At 54.6% G+C, this 18,907-nt stretch overlaps 1 protein-coding gene across 2 annotated transcripts; it reads left to right on the forward strand.

Annotated features, from left to right (window-relative positions):
• The first annotated feature begins 10,079 nt into the window (after nucleotides 1-10,079).
• On the forward strand, nucleotides 10,080-17,712 carry MRPL48 (mitochondrial ribosomal protein L48). 2 transcript variants are annotated; one of them, XM_040544666.1, is made up of 8 exons: nucleotides 10,080-10,253; nucleotides 11,114-11,166; nucleotides 11,495-11,532; nucleotides 12,509-12,594; nucleotides 13,349-13,521; nucleotides 15,073-15,175; nucleotides 16,081-16,170; nucleotides 17,457-17,712. In XM_040544666.1, the coding sequence occupies exons 1-8, from the start codon at nucleotides 10,233-10,235 to the stop codon at nucleotides 17,529-17,531; spliced, it is 639 nt and encodes a 212-aa protein (XP_040400600.1). In that variant the 5' UTR covers nucleotides 10,080-10,232; the 3' UTR covers nucleotides 17,532-17,712. The 2 variants fall into 2 exon arrangements, with proteins under 2 accessions (XP_040400600.1, XP_040400601.1); XM_040544667.1 differs by having other exon boundaries at nucleotides 10,225-10,898.
• The last annotated feature ends 1,195 nt before the right edge of the window (nucleotides 17,713-18,907 follow it).

The raw sequence follows: 18,907 nt of genomic DNA on the forward strand, positions 1-18,907 counted from the left end.
AACAAGGGATGGAAGTGGTGGTCCTGGGTACTGGGGGTGTTCACTCTGGAGCCTAACGATGGCGGGGGTCCTGGGTACTGGGGGTGTTCACTCCGGAGCCTAACGATAGTGGGGAGAGGTGGTCCTGGGTACTGGGGGTGTTCGCTCTGGAGCCTAACGAGGGATGGAAGTGGTGGTCCTCAATACTGGGGGTGTTCACTCTGGAGCCTAACGAGGGATGGAAGTGGTGGTCCTCAATACTGGGGGTGTTCGCTCTGGAGCCTAACGAGGGATGGAAGTGGTGGTCCTGGGTACTGGGGGTGTTCACTCTGGAGCCTAACGATGGCGGGGGTCCTGAGTACTGGGGGTGTTCACTCTGGAGCCTAACGATGGCGGGGAGAGGTGGTCCTGGGTACTGGGGGTGTTCGCTCTGGAGCCTAACGATGGCGGGGAGAGGTGGTCCTGGGTACTGGGGGTGGTCGCTCTGGAGCCTAACGATGGCGGGGAGAGGTGGTCCTGGGTACTGGGGGTGTTCGCTCTGGAGCCTAACGGTGGCGGGGAGAGGTGGTCCTGGGTACTGGGGGTGTTCGCTCTGGAGCCTAACGATGGCGGGGAGAGGTGGTCCTGGGTACTGGGGGTGTTCGCTCTGGAGCCTAATGATGGCGGGGAGAGGTGGTCCTGGGTACTGGGGGTGTTCGCTCTGGAGCCTAACGAGGGATGGAAGTGGTGGTCCTCAATACTGGGGGTGTTCACTCTGGAGCCTAACAATGGCGGGGGTCCTGGGTACTGGGGGTGTTCACTCTGGAGCCTAACGATGGCGGGGGTCCTGAGTACGGGGGGTGTTCACTCTGGAGCCTAACAGCGGTGAGGGTCCTGGATACTGGGGGGTGTTCACTCTGGAGCCTAACAAGGGATGGAAGTGGTGGTCCTGGGTACTGGGGGTGTTCACTCTGGAGCCTAACGGCAGTGAGGGTCCTGGATACCGGGGGGTGTTCACTCTGGAGCCTAACGATGGCGGGGGTCCTGAGTACTGGGGGTGTTCACTCTGGAGCCTAACGATGGCGGGGAGAGGTGGTCCTGGGTACTGGGGGTGTTCGCTCTGGAGCCAAACGATGGCGGGGGTCCTGAGTACTGGGGGTGTTCACTCTGGAGCCTAACAGCGGTGAGGGTCCTGGATACTGGGGGGTGTTCACTCTGGAGCCTAACAAGGGATGGAAGTGGTGGTCCTGGGTACTGGGGGTGTTCACTCTGGAGCCTAACGGCAGTGAGGGTCCTGGATACCGGGGGGTGTTCACTCTGGAGCCTAACGATGGCGGGGGGTCCTGAGTACTGGGGGTGTTCACTCTGGAGCCTAACGATGGCGGGGAGAGGTGGTCCTGGGTACTGGGGGTGTTCGCTCTGGAGCCTAACGATGGCGGGGGTCCTGAGTACTGGGGGTGTTCACTCTGGAGCCTAACAGCGGTGAGGGTCCTGAGTACTGGGGGTGTTCACTCTGGAGCCTAACGATGGCGGGGAGAGGTGGTCCTGGGTACTGGGGGTGTTCGCTCTGGAGCCTAACGGTGGCGGGGAGAGGTGGTCCTGGGTACTGGGGGTGTTCGCTCTGGAGCCTAACGATGGCGGGGAGAGGTGGTCCTGGGTACTGGGGGTGTTCGCTCTGGAGCCTAATGATGGCGGGGAGAGGTGGTCCTGGGTACTGGGGGTGTTCGCTCTGGAGCCTAACGAGGGATGGAAGTGGTGGTCCTCAATACTGGGGGTGTTCACTCTGGAGCCTAACAATGGCGGGGGTCCTGGGTACTGGGGGTGTTCACTCTGGAGCCTAACGATGGCGGGGGTCCTGAGTACTGGGGGTGTTCACTCTGGAGCCTAACAGCGGTGAGGGTCCTGGATACTGGGGGGTGTTCACTCTGGAGCCTAACAAGGGATGGAAGTGGTGGTCCTGGGTACTGGGGGTGTTCACTCTGGAGCCTAACGGCAGTGAGGGTCCTGGATACCGGGGGGTGTTCACTCTGGAGCCTAACGATGGCGGGGGTCCTGAGTACTGGGGGTGTTCACTCTGGAGCCTAACGATGGCGGGGAGAGGTGGTCCTGGGTACTGGGGGTGTTCGCTCTGGAGCCAAACGATGGCGGGGGTCCTGAGTACTGGGGGTGTTCACTCTGGAGCCTAACAGCGGTGAGGGTCCTGGATACTGGGGGGTGTTCACTCTGGAGCCTAACAAGGGATGGAAGTGGTGGTCCTGGGTACTGGGGGTGTTCACTCTGGAGCCTAACGATGGCGGGGGTCCTGAGTACTGGGGGTGTTCACTCTGGAGCCTAACGATGGCGGGGAGAGGTGGTCCTGGGTACTGGGGGTGTTCGCTCTGGAGCCTAACGATGGCGGGGAGAGGTGGTCCTGGGTACTGGGGGTGTTCGCTCTGGAGCCTAATGATGGCGGGGAGAGGTGGTCCTGGGTACTGGGGGTGTTCGCTCTGGAGCCTAACGGTGGCGGGGAGAGGTGGTCCTGGGTACTGGGGGTGTTCGCTCTGGAGCCTAACGATGGCGGGGAGAGGTGGTCCTGGGTACTGGGGGTGTTCGCTCTGGAGCCTAATGATGGCGGGGAGAGGTGGTCCTGGGTACTGGGGGTGTTCGCTCTGGAGCCTAACGAGGGATGGAAGTGGTGGTCCTCAATACTGGGGGTGTTCACTCTGGAGCCTAACAATGGCGGGGGTCCTGGGTACTGGGGGTGTTCACTCTGGAGCCTAACGATGGCGGGGGTCCTGAGTACTGGGGGTGTTCACTCTGGAGCCTAACAGCGGTGAGGGTCCTGGATACTGGGGGGTGTTCACTCTGGAGCCTAACAAGGGATGGAAGTGGTGGTCCTGGGTACTGGGGGTGTTCACTCTGGAGCCTAACGGCAGTGAGGGTCCTGGATACCGGGGGGTGTTCACTCTGGAGCCTAACGATGGCGGGGGTCCTGAGTACTGGGGGTGTTCACTCTGGAGCCTAACGATGGCGGGGAGAGGTGGTCCTGGGTACTGGGGGTGTTCGCTCTGGAGCCAAACGATGGCGGGGGTCCTGAGTACTGGGGGTGTTCACTCTGGAGCCTAACAGCGGTGAGGGTCCTGGATACTGGGGGGTGTTCACTCTGGAGCCTAACAAGGGATGGAAGTGGTGGTCCTGGGTACTGGGGGTGTTCACTCTGGAGCCTAACGGCAGTGAGGGTCCTGGATACCGGGGGGGTGTTCACTCTGGAGCCTAACGATGGCGGGGGTCCTGAGCACTCTGGAGCCTAACGATGGCGGGGAGAGGTGGTCCTGGGTACTGGGGGTGTTCGCTCTGGAGCCTAACGATGGCGGGGGTCCTGAGTACTGGGGGTGTTCACTCTGGAGCCTAACAGCGGTGAGGGTCCTGGATACTGGGGGGTGTTCACTCTGGAGCCTAACAAGGGATGGAAGTGGTGGTCCTGGGTACTGGGGGTGTTCACTCTGGAGCCTAACGGCAGGGAGGGTCCTGGATACCGGGGGGTGTTCACTCTGGAGCCTAACGATGGCGGGGGTCCTGAGTACTGGGGGTGTTCACTCTGGAGCCTAACGATGGCGGGGAGAGGTGGTCCTGGGTACTGGGGGTGTTCGCTCTGGAGCCTAACGATGGCGGGGAGAGGTGGTCCTGGGTACTGGGGGTGTTCGCTCTGGAGCCTAATGATGGCGGGGAGAGGTGGTCCTGGGTACTGGGGGTGTTCGCTCTGGAGCCTAACGATGGCGGGGAGAGGTGGTCCTGGGTACTGGGGGTGTTCGCTCTGGAGCCTAACGATGGCGGGGAGAGGTGGTCCTGGGTACTGGGGGTGTTCGCTCTGGAGCCTAACGATGGCGGGGAGAGGTGGTCCTGGGTACTGGGGGTGTTCGCTCTGGAGCCTAACGAGGGATGGAAGTGGTGGTCCTCAATACTGGGGGTGTTCACTCTGGAGCCTAACAAGGGATGGCGGGGAGAGGTGGTCCTGGATACTGGGGGTGTTCACTCTGGAGCCTCATGATGGCGGGGGGGCAGGGGTCCTGCGTACTGGGGGTGTTCACTCTGGAGCCTAACAATGGCGGGGGTCCTGGATACTGGGGGTGTTCACTCCGGAGCCTAACGATGGCGGGGGTCCTGAGTACTGGGGGTGTTCACTCTGGAGCCTAACGATGGCGGGGGTCCTGGGTACTGGGGGTGTTCACTCTGGAGCCTAACGATGGCGGGGGTCCTGAGTACTGGGGGTGTTCACTCCGGAGCCTAACGATAGTGGGGAGAGGTGGTCCTGGGTACTGGGGGGTGTTCGCTCTGGAGCCTAACGATGGCGGGGAGAGGTGGTCCTGGGTACTGGGGGGTGTTCACTCTGGAGCCTAACGAGGGATGGAAGTGGTGGTCCTGGGTACTGGGGGTGTTCACTCTGGAGCCTAACGATAGTGGGGAGAGGTGGTCCTGGGTACTGGGGGTGTTCACTCTGGAGCCTAATGATGGCGGGGAGAGGTGGTCCTGGGTACTGGGGGTGTTCGCTCTGGAGCCTAATGATGGCGGGGAGAGGTGGTCCTGGGTACTGGGGGTGTTCACTCTGGAGCCTAATGATGGCGGGGAGAGGTGGTCCTGGGTACTGGGGGTGTTCACTCTGGAGCCTAATGATGGCGGGGAGAGGTGGTCCTGGGTACTGGGGGTGTTCACTCTGGAGCCTAACGATGGCGGGGGTCCTGAGTACTGGGGGTGTTCACTCCGGAGCCTAACGATAGTGGGGAGAGGTGGTCCTGGGTACTGGGGGTGTTCACTCTGGAGCCTAAAGATGGCGGGGAGAGGTGGTCCTGGGTACTGGGGGTGTTCGCTCTGGAGCCTAACAAGGGATGGAAGTGGTGGTCCTGGGTACTGGGGGTGTTCACTCTGGAGCCTAACGATGGCGGGGGTCCTGAGTACTGGGGGTGTTCACTCTGGAGCCTAACAATGGCGGGGGTCCTGAGTACTGGGGGTGTTCACTCTGGAGCCTAACGATGGCGGGGAGAGGTGGTCCTGGGTACTGGGGGTGTTCACTCCGGAGCCTAACGATAGTGGGGAGAGGTGGTCCTGGGTACTGGGGGTGTTCACTCTGGAGCCTAACGATGGCGGGGAGAGGTGGTCCTGGATACCGGGGGTGTTCACTCTGGAGCCTACTGACGGCTGGAAGCAGCGTGGAGGTGGACAGAAAGCGCTCCCCATACTCTCCTCCAAGCGCTCCTCTTCCTCCGCCTCCCTCCCCGAGTGGAAACATCAAATCCTCCCCCCCCTCCGGCTGCGATGCTGCGAGCAGACGCCGAAACCTCACGCCTCTATTTCTGCTTCTCGCTCCCGTCAAAATCCGCGGCGGTTTCTCGGGCGCCTGAGCTGGTGCCTGGGCCCCGAGCGACGCCGCGGCCCCGGCGCGTGCGGAAATTCAGGAAGCTCTTGGTGACCTTCGGCACTTCCAGGTCCTGAGGAAACAAACACGGCCCAAAACGTCTCCAGAGGCTCCTCCAGGAAGCTGCCACCCCCGGCTGGTTTCATCAAAATGTCTTCGTTTGTAGGAAAAGAGGGAAATCTGGGCCTTTTTTTTTTTTCCTTTTTCCTTTTTTTTTTTTTTTTTATGAACCGTATCCAGTTAACCTAGGGCAAGCCCTCCTTTAGCTGTTTTTTGCCCGTTTCTCCCCATTTTGGCTGCCTTGCCCTCAAGGTTCAGCAGCAGAGGAGGCTCCCAGCTGCCTCAGGCTGTTCCGGATTTGGACGTGGTCCACGTAGCTGAAGGGGGCACAAAGTCCCAGCGATTATTTATTTACCTGCGGGTAGCTCGTCCTGGCCGTCAATGTCCTTTGGGGTCTCCTGGCACGTCCTCTGGATGCGAATGCAGACGCTCGTTGAACCTTCCTGCTCTGGGGACCTGGGTTTTGCCACAAATCCCACCCCGAGCAGCACCCGCAGCCCAGGTGCAGAATTAGAAGGCGTTCTGAAAAAAAAACCTGGTTTGTCCTTTCCATTTCTGGTTATTTAATCTGCATTCCCTTAACGCGATTAACCGCTTCCGAGCTGTTTTTTCTTCTCCAGGCCTTGAACTGCCAGGGAACTGAAAGCGAAAACGCGCCTTTGATAAGGTGGTTAAATTCAGGTAGGCTTTAATAGGCAGGAGTTCGCATTGTGCTCTGCACTCAGCATCTGGGAGCGCTTCTTGGGCAGCGCCGCGGCGCCGGTCGTTACGTCTGCTCTCTGACGTGGTGAGGAAAGGACATTTAGACTGGCAGAGACCTGACTTAAATCATTTCAACGCCTTTTTAAATCCGTGTATTGTCCTTGTTTACGTGCCTGGATGGACGCCGGGATCTTTCCCTCTGATCCCGGGGAAAGGCTCTCCACCAGGGATGAATCTTGACTGCTGCTAACAATTATTTTGATCGCTGCTCTGTCCAAAAGCCCTGCTCGGGCTCCGCATCTCTTTATGACCGGCAAAGTAAACACTTTGTACTGCCTGCCCGAGCGGTTTCGGCCTGAGGGACTGGCAGGGGACCGAGATGAGGATTCGGAGATCCAGCAGTTCAGGGACCTGCTCCGTTCATTGAAGCCACGGGAGATCATCCCCCGACTCCTGCAGGCCCTGCAGGTGGCCCTAAGAAGCCCTGCAGAAGACAGGAGAGAGGGAGATGTGCACCTCAGAGGGGGATTTCTTCCGAGGTGTATTTAAATGCTTTTTGGTCTTGTAACCAGACAAGTCAAAAAAGAAGTGGAGACTTCCATGCACTGCACCGCAACTCTCCTAGGACCCAGCTCTGCTCTTCCACGCAGCACGATAGAGGGTGGACTGAAAGAGAAGGGGCAGGAACAGCCTGGTGGAAGGCTCCTAAGCGCTCGAGCATCGTCTCTCGCAGCCCTCCTTGTGCTGTGCACCGCGCCGGGTTGATGGCAGGGCACGCGGCGGTGCGCCCGGCTGGATGACAGGGGAAGAAATCCGCAGCGGAGCAGAAGGAGATGGATGGATGGAATAAACCCTGGATGGAATAAAGCCTGGCCATGGCTTCTCTCAGCGGCCGGGAGAGCCTCGAGAGGAAGGAGAGACCTCTGTTTTTTTAGAAACAGAGAAGGGAGGATGTACAGAGAAGGGGGATGTACAGAGAAGGGGGATGGTTTGGGTTTAGTTCCCCACCGGGGGGAAAGGAACAATGCAAAAACCTTTGTTTCTTTTTCCAAAAGTCACACAAAAAAAAAAAAGAAGCAGGCTCCGCTCCTGGAAACAGTCTCAGCAGGTGTTGGGTTACCTGGCTCTGAAACGATTCATGAGGCAAAGAAAGGCACGACAAGAAGCGGCGGCTGGGAGCAGGAGCCGGGGCACGTTCACGTTGGAAATAAGGTCCGCGTCTTTAACTGAGAGTGTTCTCGGCTGGCAGAACAAGCTGCCAAGAGCAGAGCTCTCTTTGTATCCAGGCGAAATCAAGAGCAGGAGCCTTTGTCAGAAAGATGCTTTCGTCAAACCAGGGGTGATCTGTCTCCGTACAGCTGTAAGGCTGCGGAAATCTATAGCCTGCAACCTGCAGGAAACCAGATTACGTCATTTAACAGTCCCTTTTGGCCTTAAAATTCATCAGTCTAAGGCAGACCTCATGGAAACTCTGCAATTAAGGGGTGGACTCTTTGTTTCACTGAGACATGCAGGCCGTTAAGAGATGGGGGGGATTCCTGTTGTGTGTTTGGCAGGGATTGCTGTACCCCGAGCTCGGTCTGGGGCAATGCTTCATCCTCAGAAATGTTTCGTGGATGGCCAAAAGGTTAGTGCCCATGAGGGGAGAGGTATTAAAGGGTATCGGGGGGGGATAGCTCCCCTCCAGGAACACACAGCATTTGAGGCCATGGAATAAAGCACCATCGTGGGCATGACACGCTCGTAATTGCAGCGCTTGTCACGGCCTCACCCCGTAAATTAATGGGGTCGGTTAATTCCCCTCTAGGCACAGCCGTCCCTCCTCAAGCACGGCCTTGCGTCCACGGCTTCAAAGTTTACCCGAGGAGAAGCCCAGCCCTCCTGGAATGGGAGTGTAGGTCTGAACCCAGCTCAAACTCCAGCAGCGCTCCTCGCTGAAAGCGCCTTGGGGTTATCAAACAAGCATCATTGCCAAGGTGGCCCTGCCTGGGGCTGCGGAGGAGAGATCAAAGGGCAGGACAACATCTGGTCCACACGAGCAGCTTTGTCGTGTCCAGGGAGTGCCACGAAAACGTGGCTCAGGTCTGGGAGCCTGCGTCCTCGCAAAGCAGGGAGGCTGAATGCAAAGGTGGTGCTGAGCCCAGACCGTGGGTGGAGGGGACAGAACAGCTCTGCGCACGGCATAAAGCCCACCTGGGCTCTGTTTTTGCGTGGAACCTTGTTCTCTCACCTTTCTTCTCCTCCCTCCATGCATACCTGGGGGTGTCGAGAGCGCATTGGGAGCTCCGTGCACTCAGCAAGCAAGGACAAGGGCTGGCAGGGTGGATGACAGAGCAGGAAGCAGACACACGAGTCTGGTCGGCTGTGGAGACTTGCCATGCCAACGAACGCTGATGAAACTCTAAAGAGAGAGTGAGAAAGTCCATCATGAGCCCTGCCAGCTCCAGCCAAAAGCAATCGGGGCAGCCATCAGTCCGCGGGGCTTTAAATCCTGACCTGAAACCACGCTGCCAGGCAGCTGCTGCCTGGGAAGGAGGGCGCTGAGATGGGGGCTCAGCCCCAGAAGCATCGGCCAGGCAAGAACTGGGAAACTGGGGCCAGGTTGAAGCGTGGGGAAGAGCTTAGGGGAAATGAAGGTTTGGGTTGGTGAAGAAGAGGAGCAGCAGAGGGCTAAGAAGGGTGGCAGGGACAGCCAAGACCCTGCAAGGGTCTCTCCAGTTCCATTAAACCGTAAGGAGCTGACACCCTTTTTTTTGTTGTTGTTTAAGAGGAATCGAGGTGTGATTGTGTTGTTTTTTCCAGGCAGACCTCCTCGCCCACCTCCTCTCAGCGATAAACAGGCATTATATATAAATCAGAGAGGCTTCTGCCAGCCCCACTCTTTCCATTTAAAATATTTTAGGGAATTGCCTTGAGAGGGACAGAAACAGGGATAAAGGTGCGGGCAGTAAGGCAGGATTTACCTCAGCAGAGCACCCTGCTTCAAAAAAACAAAAAAAAAAATACAATCGTGTTTATTTCTCCCACAGGCCACACGCGTGCCTAGTGCAGGCCCCCAATGCTGTTCAATCCTCCTCCTTCAGGCTCGAGGCCTCTGGCCTCCTGCCAGCATGGACACAGCTGACCCTGTAACTGCTACGTGGATGTTTACTAAGGGCTAAGGTCCGGTCCTGCCTCTGCAAGCACTAAAAATAAAACTTCTCTGTGCTCTGGGCAGCAGGGCTGCCCCCGATAGCTTTAGGAGCATCCCCTCAGCCCAGGACGACCCCAAGCGCCCCTCAGGCAGGAGAACGGAGCCTGGGGGGAGCCTGCTGCGTGCTGGCTGTGATCCTACAGCCGGAGGGGACGGAGCTGGGCCGCCTGAGGGCTGACAGGGACGACCCCATGGCTGCCAGCCCCACAGCCCCGCTCCCCTCACAGCGCCCCTGCGCCGCCCTAACATGGCCGCCGCCGCGCGGGCCACACTCAAGATGGCCGCCGCTCCGCGGTGGGGCGGGGCCGGGCTGGCTGCGCTCAGCGCGCCACGCTCAACATGGCCGCCGAGCCGCGACGCAACGGCGGGCGGCTGGTATTGATGGACACAGCGAAAGACCAATCGGATTGCGAGAAGAGAGGGGAAGACCAATCACACTGCAAGAAGCGAGGGGGAGAACCAATCAGACCGCGGAGGCGGGCGGCGGATAGGGAGACGAAGCGGCGAACGGGCAGGGTTGGGTGCGCCGCCCTGGCCCTGGTCTGGGGACAAGGACTGGGATAGGGACAAAGACAGGGACAGGAACAAAGACAAAGACAGGGACAGAGACAAAAAGAGGGACAAAGATAGGGACAAGGATAATGTGTTTTCCCTTCCACGCAGCAGGAGTGTCCCGTTTGCTCCTGCGCTGTACAAATGCCCGTTATGGCGGTCTCTGCCCTCCGCCGTCAGCACAAGCAGACATTTTCCCCACACAGCCCCACTGCCTGCCGCCATCCCTCCTCCATCCTCCATCCCCCTGCGGCTCCCCCACCGCCGGGGTTTCGCCCTATAACGCCCCAAAAGGAAAGGGGACGGGCGGCGGAACGCGGGGCGGGGGCCGCGGGGTGCGGGGGGAGCGCTTTGGGCGGCGGACGCGGCTCTGTGGGGATGAGCGCGGCGGGGTGCAAGGTAACGGGGTGGGAGGTGAATTAGGTCGGAAATTGGGAGAAATGAGGAGACATTTCTTCTCAGAAAGGGCCGTCAGACATTGGGACGGGTTGCCCAGGCAGGTGGTGGAGTCCCCGTCCCTGGGGGTGTTCAAGGCAAGGCTGGATGTGGTGCTTGGGGACATGGTTTGGTGGGTGACAGTGGTGGACCAGGTGATCCTGGGGGGCTTTTCCAACCCTAATGATTCTGTGACAGGCCCAGATTCTGTTACTGGGGGGGGGTCTGGAGGTGTAGGGCCTCCCCACCCCTCCCTGGGAGCCCAGGGACCACCCCAGTGCCACAGGGTCTAGGACAGCTCCCAGCCCTGTCACCACCATCAGGGACCCTTCAGATCTCCGGTCCTCCCCACCCCGTATCTCTCTGGTGGCAAGGTGAGGATGTTAACCAGATGCAGCCCACCAGGGCTGCGGTGACAGCAGAGCAACGCTCCCTTTTTCGCTCTGCCATGGACGAGCTGCATTGTCGCTGGTCCACGTGGAGCTGGGACGAGCACAAGGGTTGTTCGCGTGGCTGTTGTAGCCTGGAGACGTTGGGGCAGTGCGAGGGATGAGTGGGATCTGTAACCGCAGGGAGGAGGATCTCCTACCCCAACTCCTTCAAAGGAAGGTGAGGGGGGTGCGGGAGAAACTCGTTGTGGTCACTGTCACCCTCCTCCTTTGTCGCTTTCCTCTGTGTCGCGGTGGTGTTGTGGGGAGCAGTAGCTGTGGGTGGATTGGGAGGTTTGTTGGTGCGTTCAGAGGGTTTGGGGTGTTGTTTCGAGGGGTATGTTCTGGGAGGTGCCTCTGAAAATTCACTGAGTTTGCTTTGTGACTGCGGTGCAGGTGCTCTGCCTGAAGAAGGGAATGCTGCTAAAGCAGGTGTTTGCTCTTAGCAGGTGAGTGGTTTGAAATCAAATCTGTTAAATAAAACGCAGCATAAGGGGTTAAGAACACTCGATCGCTGCTACAGACTGGGTCAGAAGACATATATGATTTTTAAAAGTACTTTTTGATAAGGAAAGTTTTCTAATTGTGAAGGGAAGTCTTTCAGCTGAAATCAGGGAGGTGAAAGACCTCTAGGATGAGAACAGGAGAGAGTCTCTGGTAGCAGGATCTGATCTGTGGCTGATGGATCTGGGGCTTTGCTGAGGAGATCGGCCAGATATGTAGTGTTTCTATAGCTGTGTGAGATTGGAGTTTTAATGATTATCTTGTTTCCTACAGAGCAGCAACACCCCGAGAAAGCCGTCTGTGTGCTGCAGGTAAGGCTTCTCACTAATCCAATGCAAGACAAACTTTATCTACACAAATATTTCACATTTGAGTGTTCACGTCTCCTTTTGATTTTTTTTGTCAGTCACGTTTTGGCTGGTTAAATAACCTGAGCATGTGCTGTTGCGCTTCCACCTATACCTCTTTTTTCCCTAACCTTTTCTCCTGTTTCCCCTTTCGTGGCTGGGCAGATGCTCCTGTTCATGGCGTTACTCTGCAGGGTGGCACCAGCCAGCCCCTGTTGCTCTACTGCTGCCCAGGAAGTGAGTTATACCCACAGGAGGTTCCACTTTAACATTTGTTGAGCTGGTGGAGTCCTCTGTTTAAATTTGAAGTAGAATTTGATTTTGACATGGAGGCAAAGCGTAACCAAGTGGCTTAGATCCTTGGTGCTCAGTTTCTCTTTGCTGTTCTGAGCTTCGTTTATTAAAATGAAAGCTGTTGAGGGTTTCATTTTACTCTGGAGAAGGAAGTATAAATAAAAACTGATGCCATTTTGATTTGGCTTCCTAGCATATGAATATTTGAACAGGCTGGATTTAAAATTAAGCGGGCTCAGATCCATCGTAACAACATCGCTGCTGTCATGTAAGCGGAGACAGATGTAACATTTCATTAGGATCCTCACCATCCACTGGTGCTGACAAGCCTGCCTCTTTTTTTGTTTTGTTTTGTTTGCTTGAGAATTTGCCTGGGAAATGAGTCGCTTTTAATCTCTACCTCCCTTACGGGTTGCTCACCGTAACCGACTGTGAATTGTAGCAAGCCCGATGGGATACACGAGCTGCTCGCGTGGGGCAGAGACCGCTGAAGCCTTGGTCTGCCTTTGCCTTCCCTCAAAGAACTAAGGACAAATTCTTGTCCCCAGAAAGGATTCTGGGCTTGTGAAGCACCCGTGGCTGTTTGTTCCAAGAAGGGATGTGTGCTGTTCGGCAGAAAACGTGTTTGCTCTGCTTTGATTTTAAGGTGGTGCCCTCGTGAGCTGCCACAGACAGTACAAATCCCGTCCTACACACGGCATTGGGAAGTATAAACATCTACTCCCAAAGGAGGTAGGCATAAAAACTCCCTTACTCTTCTTGCTTTCACTGACCCGTCTATTTACAGGCTGATTAAAACGTTGATATTATTAAATCCGTGGCTGGTGAACCGTATTAAAAAGGAGTCAGGTAACAGTTTACTGCTACATCTCTCAGTAGAAACTGTTACAGCACATGAAGTACAGCGCTGCCCAAATACTTTCTTTTGTCCACTACGCTCCTGTTTAAATTAACGAGTAGCCTGGGAGGGAGGAATGTCTTCCTGATGATGAAGTTGACAAACCAACTTCAAATCGTTGCCGAGCGTTGTGAGCGGCTCTTATTTGCATTTAAACTTTTTACATTCCCTGAAATTTGGAAGGAAGACAGTTTTTTTTTTTTTTGCAAAATGAGGTAACGATAACTCATCCAGGGAGCTGCCTCGGAGGCGGGAGCTGAAATAAAAGCAGTTTGTTTTCTCACCTTTGGTTTCTCCTGGAGGAAGAAATTAATCATGGTAGGCACGTATTTTCTCTGTGACTTCTGTGGTTCTGCCATCCAAGAGTTGAACTGCTCAACTTGGGAACATCTGCTAAGATAACGTCAGCCCCGTTTTATAGCTAGGGAAAGCGAGCACAGATGGGCTGTGATGTGTTCAGCATAGTTCAGCAAACCTTTGTCAGATGAGAGTAGTGCAGTCTCCTGTGTTTGGCAAGGGTTAATGTATTTTATTTCCAGCTGCATTCAGAAGAAGATGCTTTTTTTTTCTTTTTTTCCCTTAATACAGGTTCCAAAGAGGAAAAAGGATAAAGTACAGATGAAAGAGATAAATGCTGGGACCGAGTATGAGTACGGGGATGTCAATATCCAGATGACTTCCTATGATATGTGTCTCGTGGAGCGTTTTGCTCAGTATGTGCATAAACTCTGCAACCAGCTCTCCATCAGAGTGAGCGAAAGGTACAAAGAACGTGGCTCTGTGCGTTTGCCATCCCTTGCAATCGCGTTGCGTTGTGAGGCTTGTAGACGATGATGCCTTGCAGTAAAGGGCACGAGATGATCTTTGTGATAGATTCCCACGTACAAATCCAAACCTCATGTCATCTGCCTGGTGTTCTCTGCTAGCTCTCTTGTTTGTCTGTGGAGTTTTTTTATTTATGGCAGGCTGAAACGGAACTGTTCAGGCACTGACTGAACAAATCTCAAGGAAGAAGCAGCTTCATTCCTCTGAGAAAAAAGCTTAAGCGTGGGGGTGCTGGGCCCAGGAACGCAGGCATAAATATCGCTGACTTCTGCTGCTGTTTTTTTGCTTTATAGTGTTTCATCCAGGCTCGTCCCTCTGCACATACATTGTGCAACGAGCAAGTGGTGCTAAACAAACCAGCGTGAGCTTGGGAAATCCACGGTGAAGGTTTTGGGAGAGCTACCCGCAATGTTAGCTCAGCAGCGGGTGCTTTAGTAAAGGATGCTTCAGTGGCACAGCAGATCTCTGAAGCAGGTGCACCCCTGATGGCAGCTTTGGTGGTTTGAGTGAGTTCTAAGAGCGTTATAGAGCTTCTTGGCTTCTGCAGTGCATCTGAGGAACTGTAGTCAGTAAGAGAGACACTATGTTGCTGTAAGGAAGTAAAAATACTAGTGGCAGTTACTTGAAATGTCCCTTTTCAAGCGTACCTCTGAGTATGAGCGGTGGTTCAGGCTTCGTGCTGGTTAAACCTATCAAAAAATCGTTTTTCGTCCTGTTCATCCGCTTTGCTGAACTGTCAGACGTGGATCTGAAATTCGGAATTCACAGATCACTTGTTTGGGGTCTCTCTGTGACACCTCGTGCGCTAAAAGCTGAGACACGTCAGCAACTCCTGGGTATCTATCAAGAAGGATACGCAGCAACTCTAAAGAAATTCTAACGCTGGCCGTGGTGATGTGCTTGAAAGGGAAAATCAGGGAAATCCCCCAGCCTCAGGCTACTGAAAGCACTTCCAGCGTGCAGTGTCTTTACCTCGCATCGTGCCTGTGCCCCCTGAGGCTGGACTTGATGTGCGAAGGTCAGCGTAGGCAGAAAGAAACGATTTGTGCTTTAAAAGCCTCGCAGTCGGCGAGGCAAAATGGGGGAGAAGGAAATATTCTTCCGGGTGAAAAATTGGAGCAGGTGGAGATTGTGAGGTGGTGCTCGGAGTGGCGTGGGAGATCAGAAGCAGGCGTGGTGGTTCAGCCAGAAGTTTTGCTTTAAAGCTCCCCTTCAGTTATAAAGAAATCAAAAGTTCTCTTCCTGGGCTGATGTTTGTAGCTGAGAGAGGTTTCTTCTGGCTCTAGTGCTGCAAGCTTCTCCCTTATCTCTTTCCAGTAAAACCCCCGGCTTCTGCCAGTGCTTGATTTGCACGATACGTTGTTTGCATAATTAATTTCTCATGAAAAGTTAATCTCCTTCCACGTTCTCTGCTGCTGGAAGTTGATTCATTCCCGTGAGGTAGCGCCAATCTCCCTGTCCTAAGCCCTGACCTGTGCTTCCCGCAGCTACGCCACGCCCACCAAAACCAACGAAGTGCTGTTCTTGGAAGAGCGAGGTTCCAAAATGCAGCTGGACGCGGTCCTTACTACCCACCAGAGGGTTATCCAGGTACGAGCCGGGCTTTGTTTCCAGTGCTGCGGTCCGTGTACAGCACCTCCCCGCTCAGGCTCTCACAATCCCATTGACAGGAGGAGTTAAGTCCCAAATTTGTGTCATTTGTGTGTAACTTGCGCGTAAATTGAAGCGCGAAGAAGTCTAATTAGGTTTCTTGGTATTTCTACTCAGAAAGTAGAAGACAGAGAAGGGGTTCCTGGATTGTCTGCCTCAGCCAGATACATTACCTGTTTTGTGCAGAGTGCTTGACAGAAGGGGTAGAAAATGACGTTTAAGGATGAACAATCGGACAAACTAGATGAAATGGAAAAATACTGCTAGCATCAGTTTCAGATTTGTACAACTAATTGAGATGAGCATCTCTGCTAAATGATTCTTTCCTCCTGTATAGCGTGTTCCTTGCTCTGCCGAATTACATTCTAAACCTTGAGGCGGACTTTTTCTCTAGAGAGTCAGCGTGAGGTTAATGCTGGCGCTTGCAGGTTTGCCCCGGCAGCTTTTTATTAGCCTCACCTGAAGTAAAGACGACCTTCGTGCGTGGTTAAGGCTCCCTGCGTCTACTTCCATGCATCTCTGCAACGTGGAAGAGGGGCTGGAAGCGTGCTTCCACTGAGAGTGAACAGTGCAGTAGAGCCTGCGGGGGTGAAAGCTGTCACACAGCTGGAGGAGAGGGACAGGAAGCGCAGCAATCACAGGGGAGAGCCAGAACAAGAGCTCTGGGCTGTGCTGTGCGTGAGAGGTGAGCACGTGAAACAGCCTGCTTCCGTAATGAAGTGGTTGACAGCCCTTGGCGCGTGCTGGAGTGGACTCTTCCCGCGCTGTTAGTAAAAAAACGAACAACCAGAAGTCCGTTCTGCGTTTGGTGTTCTGCTCCCGCAGTGCTTCATTTATCCTCTCAGGTCAGCGGGTTGAGTTCAACGTTTGCTCCAATACTTCTGGAAATCGTTCAGAGCAACCAGCCCGAAGGGGTCCATCTGCTAGTGAAAGAGGTATGTGTCGTTTTACTGACGCCTCCGCGTTTACAAAGCGGGTGTGATGCTTGGTGTGAATTTGCTCTGAAAAGCACGGGACCTGTTCCCGAGGCTGCCAGCGTCTGCTCTAGACTTACGGATACCCAAGATCTCCCAGAACCAGGCCCTCACTTGATCTATCAAAAACCGTTCCCTCTAACACTTGATGAGTTTTATTTCCCTTTTAGCCTTCTGGAATCAGTGCCGCAGAAGGCGCCTTCCCAGCCAGTCCCAGAGATTTGTAGGGGATGGCAAGTTACGAGTTGTTTTCCTTCGCTCGTGCGGATTCCCTGCAAGTCAGAATCCCCAGCCACTTGTCTGGGAATCATCAGGAATTGCGTGGAGCAGTTGGTAGCAAAGCTGAGATGGGAAAGCCAAATACTGCGCCCCGTTTTGAGGGAGTTCTGGAAGGGGTTCTGCTTGTTTTCTGCAGAAGGGGGGTTTTTTATTCAGGGAGTAGATTTTTGCAGCAGGAAAGGGAAAGCAGTACGCTAAATTCAAATGTGAAAACAGTTCCCTTCATTGGCCTTTGTAGCATACTTAATTATTTCCATATCTGCAAAGTGGAGTATAGGAGGAGGTCTCTTGAGTCCAGCAATCTGCTTTGCTTTGGTCCCAGTCCCATCCCTGCTCTAGGACTGCCTCTTTTTTTTTTTTTTTTAAATTTTGGCTGATGGCTTTGTCTCTGGAGGGAGAGCTGTGACATTGTGCCACTCGCAAAGTCATTGCGGTCTGCTGCAGGAAGCCCTTGGGAAAGACCCAAGCTGGCTCCGTGAGACTGGCAACGCAGAAGAGATTTGAGCTTCGGGATGCTCTTCTAGAATTCGGGAGAAAGAGGCAGGTCCGGACGTCTTCAGCTGACTTCTTGAGCACAACACCAGTGCTCTCTCTCCCAGAATGTGATTTCTCACTTGAAGAAAGCGTACTTTGCTTTGGTAGCTGCACTTAACGCAAGGTCAGCAGCTTGCCCCAGTTTTCTGTTTACCCTGCGGTAAATTTTGGTGTGGCAAATGCGCCTCCTCACCGCAGCAGACCTGCAGCAGGTAGCTGGGTGAGGAGGAACCGACAAGGCTGAACTGCCGAGCGGCCGCGCGGTGACGACGCACGGCCTGGTGCTTGCCAGGAAGGGGTCCCGCTTGCTTCAGTTGGCTTTCTTTCATTTTGCTCTTCATTGATCCCTCTCTAGGAGAGGGTTGATCTTCCTTTTGACTTGAAAAAGTAATCGAGGTGATCTTGATCTGCTTGGTTTTCACCTCCCTCCACAGCACACAGAAGCTGACTTCAAGAGCCGGTTGAAGGCCCGACCCGAACTTGAGGAGCTGCTAGCGCAGATGAGCTGAGAGGAGGAAGAACACCCCGTCCGTCCCTTTCAGAGCCATCCCTGGGGATGCCATGCTTCTCCTCTTCAGCTGCTCGAGCCTCCAGAAGGTGGCTTTACGAGCGCTGTGTTGATAAATTTGTGACTTAAAAGAAATTTCCCCTGTTGTCAAGCATCCCGTCTCAATAAAAAGCAATACATGTCTTTATAACCGTCTGGTTTTTTTTTCTCTGAGGGAATGGGGTCCACAGTGAAATGTTTCACTTTTCTCAATTCTTCTGGTTTTTTTCTGCATGTTTTGCTTTTGGTTTGTGAACGTTTTTTGCAGGTTTAAGCCTGCAGAAATCGCTAGGTCATTGTGCTAACCTGCACTGCTCGCTGAGGCAAATCTCTGCTCAAATTGAGAATCGAAGGCTTAAACCTCAAGACTTAGAGATCTAGCGTTGGAGAACTGGTTGTCTTTTGTCAGTCAAAAAGGTGGCAGCCAGCAGGGACTTTGCTACGAGGAGGAGCCCCTGTCCTCCCAGCCCAAACAGACTCCTGCAACCACTCTCCTGTTGCTGCAAGCAAATTCTCCCGGATGCTACTGATGTGGAAGGGACCATCCTGCTCTTTACTGCAGCTGAAGGCTGGAACATTGTGTTATTCTCGTACAGCTGCTTCGATCAGAGCTTTGCCAACGTGAACGGAGCCTCAGAGCCCTGGGAGGGTCGGGGATGATCATCCCCAAGCAGCTGAACAATCACTGAGTAACAGCAAAAAGCCTCAGAGGGCAGAGGCAGGAAGGTTGGAGCCGTTTGGCAGGCAGCGTATGCAAAATCACTCCTCCGTTTCTGATTTGCCTTTCACGCCACAAAGGATGCGTTTTCCCTTGGATCTCTGAAGTCAGTCTTCTTTTTACAACAGCCGTTTGGAAGGGGAGAAATTGGTGTGCCTCGAAAGGACCAAGTGCAAAGCAGTCTGAGGAATTTCCCAGGATGGTGCCTCTTGTCCACGCTTGGGCAGGGAGGGCAAGTAAGATCCAAGTCTGATTCCCTTCTTGTGTTCGTTTTGTGCAAGGGAACCTTCTCGTGTATTAGGGGGAGATGTGCCGCTGTTGTGAAGGCAGAATTAGGCCGAGTTCACAGGTTTTCAGACCTGTAAACTCGACCTCATTCTTATAATGAGCACGCGTGTGAAAATCAGGCTGCTTTCACCAGGAGCTTCCTGGTGTTGAGGATCTCAGCCCTGCAGCAGCAGGAAAGCCCGAGCGTTTTATTCTGACCGTGTCTAGGCTCCAACGCAGGGAGCGAGACCGCGCCAGCGCTGCTCTCCCAGCGCCCCAGCTGCTGCGGGAGCTGCCGGCAGGTTCGGGAAGCCGAGACGAAAGCTGTTCGCAGAGCGGCAGCCCGACAGCTC

Source organism: Cygnus olor, chromosome 1 (genome assembly GCF_009769625.2).
Source record: "Cygnus olor isolate bCygOlo1 chromosome 1, bCygOlo1.pri.v2, whole genome shotgun sequence".
NCBI classification, from domain to species: domain Eukaryota; kingdom Metazoa; phylum Chordata; class Aves; order Anseriformes; family Anatidae; genus Cygnus; species Cygnus olor.

Bases quoted from the DNA above. Each gene is read 5' to 3' on its own strand.
- MRPL48 (XM_040544667.1), top strand. From the start codon at position 10,839: ATGAGTGGGATCTGTAACCGCAGGGAGGAGGATCTCCTACCCCAACTC. The intron at 10,899-11,113 runs GTGAGGGGGGTG...ACTGCGGTGCAG, and splicing joins CCCAACTCCTTCAAAGGAAG to GTGCTCTGCCTGAAGAAGGG. The intron at 11,533-12,508 runs GTAAGGCTTCTC...TTTGATTTTAAG, and splicing joins AAGCCGTCTGTGTGCTGCAG to GTGGTGCCCTCGTGAGCTGC.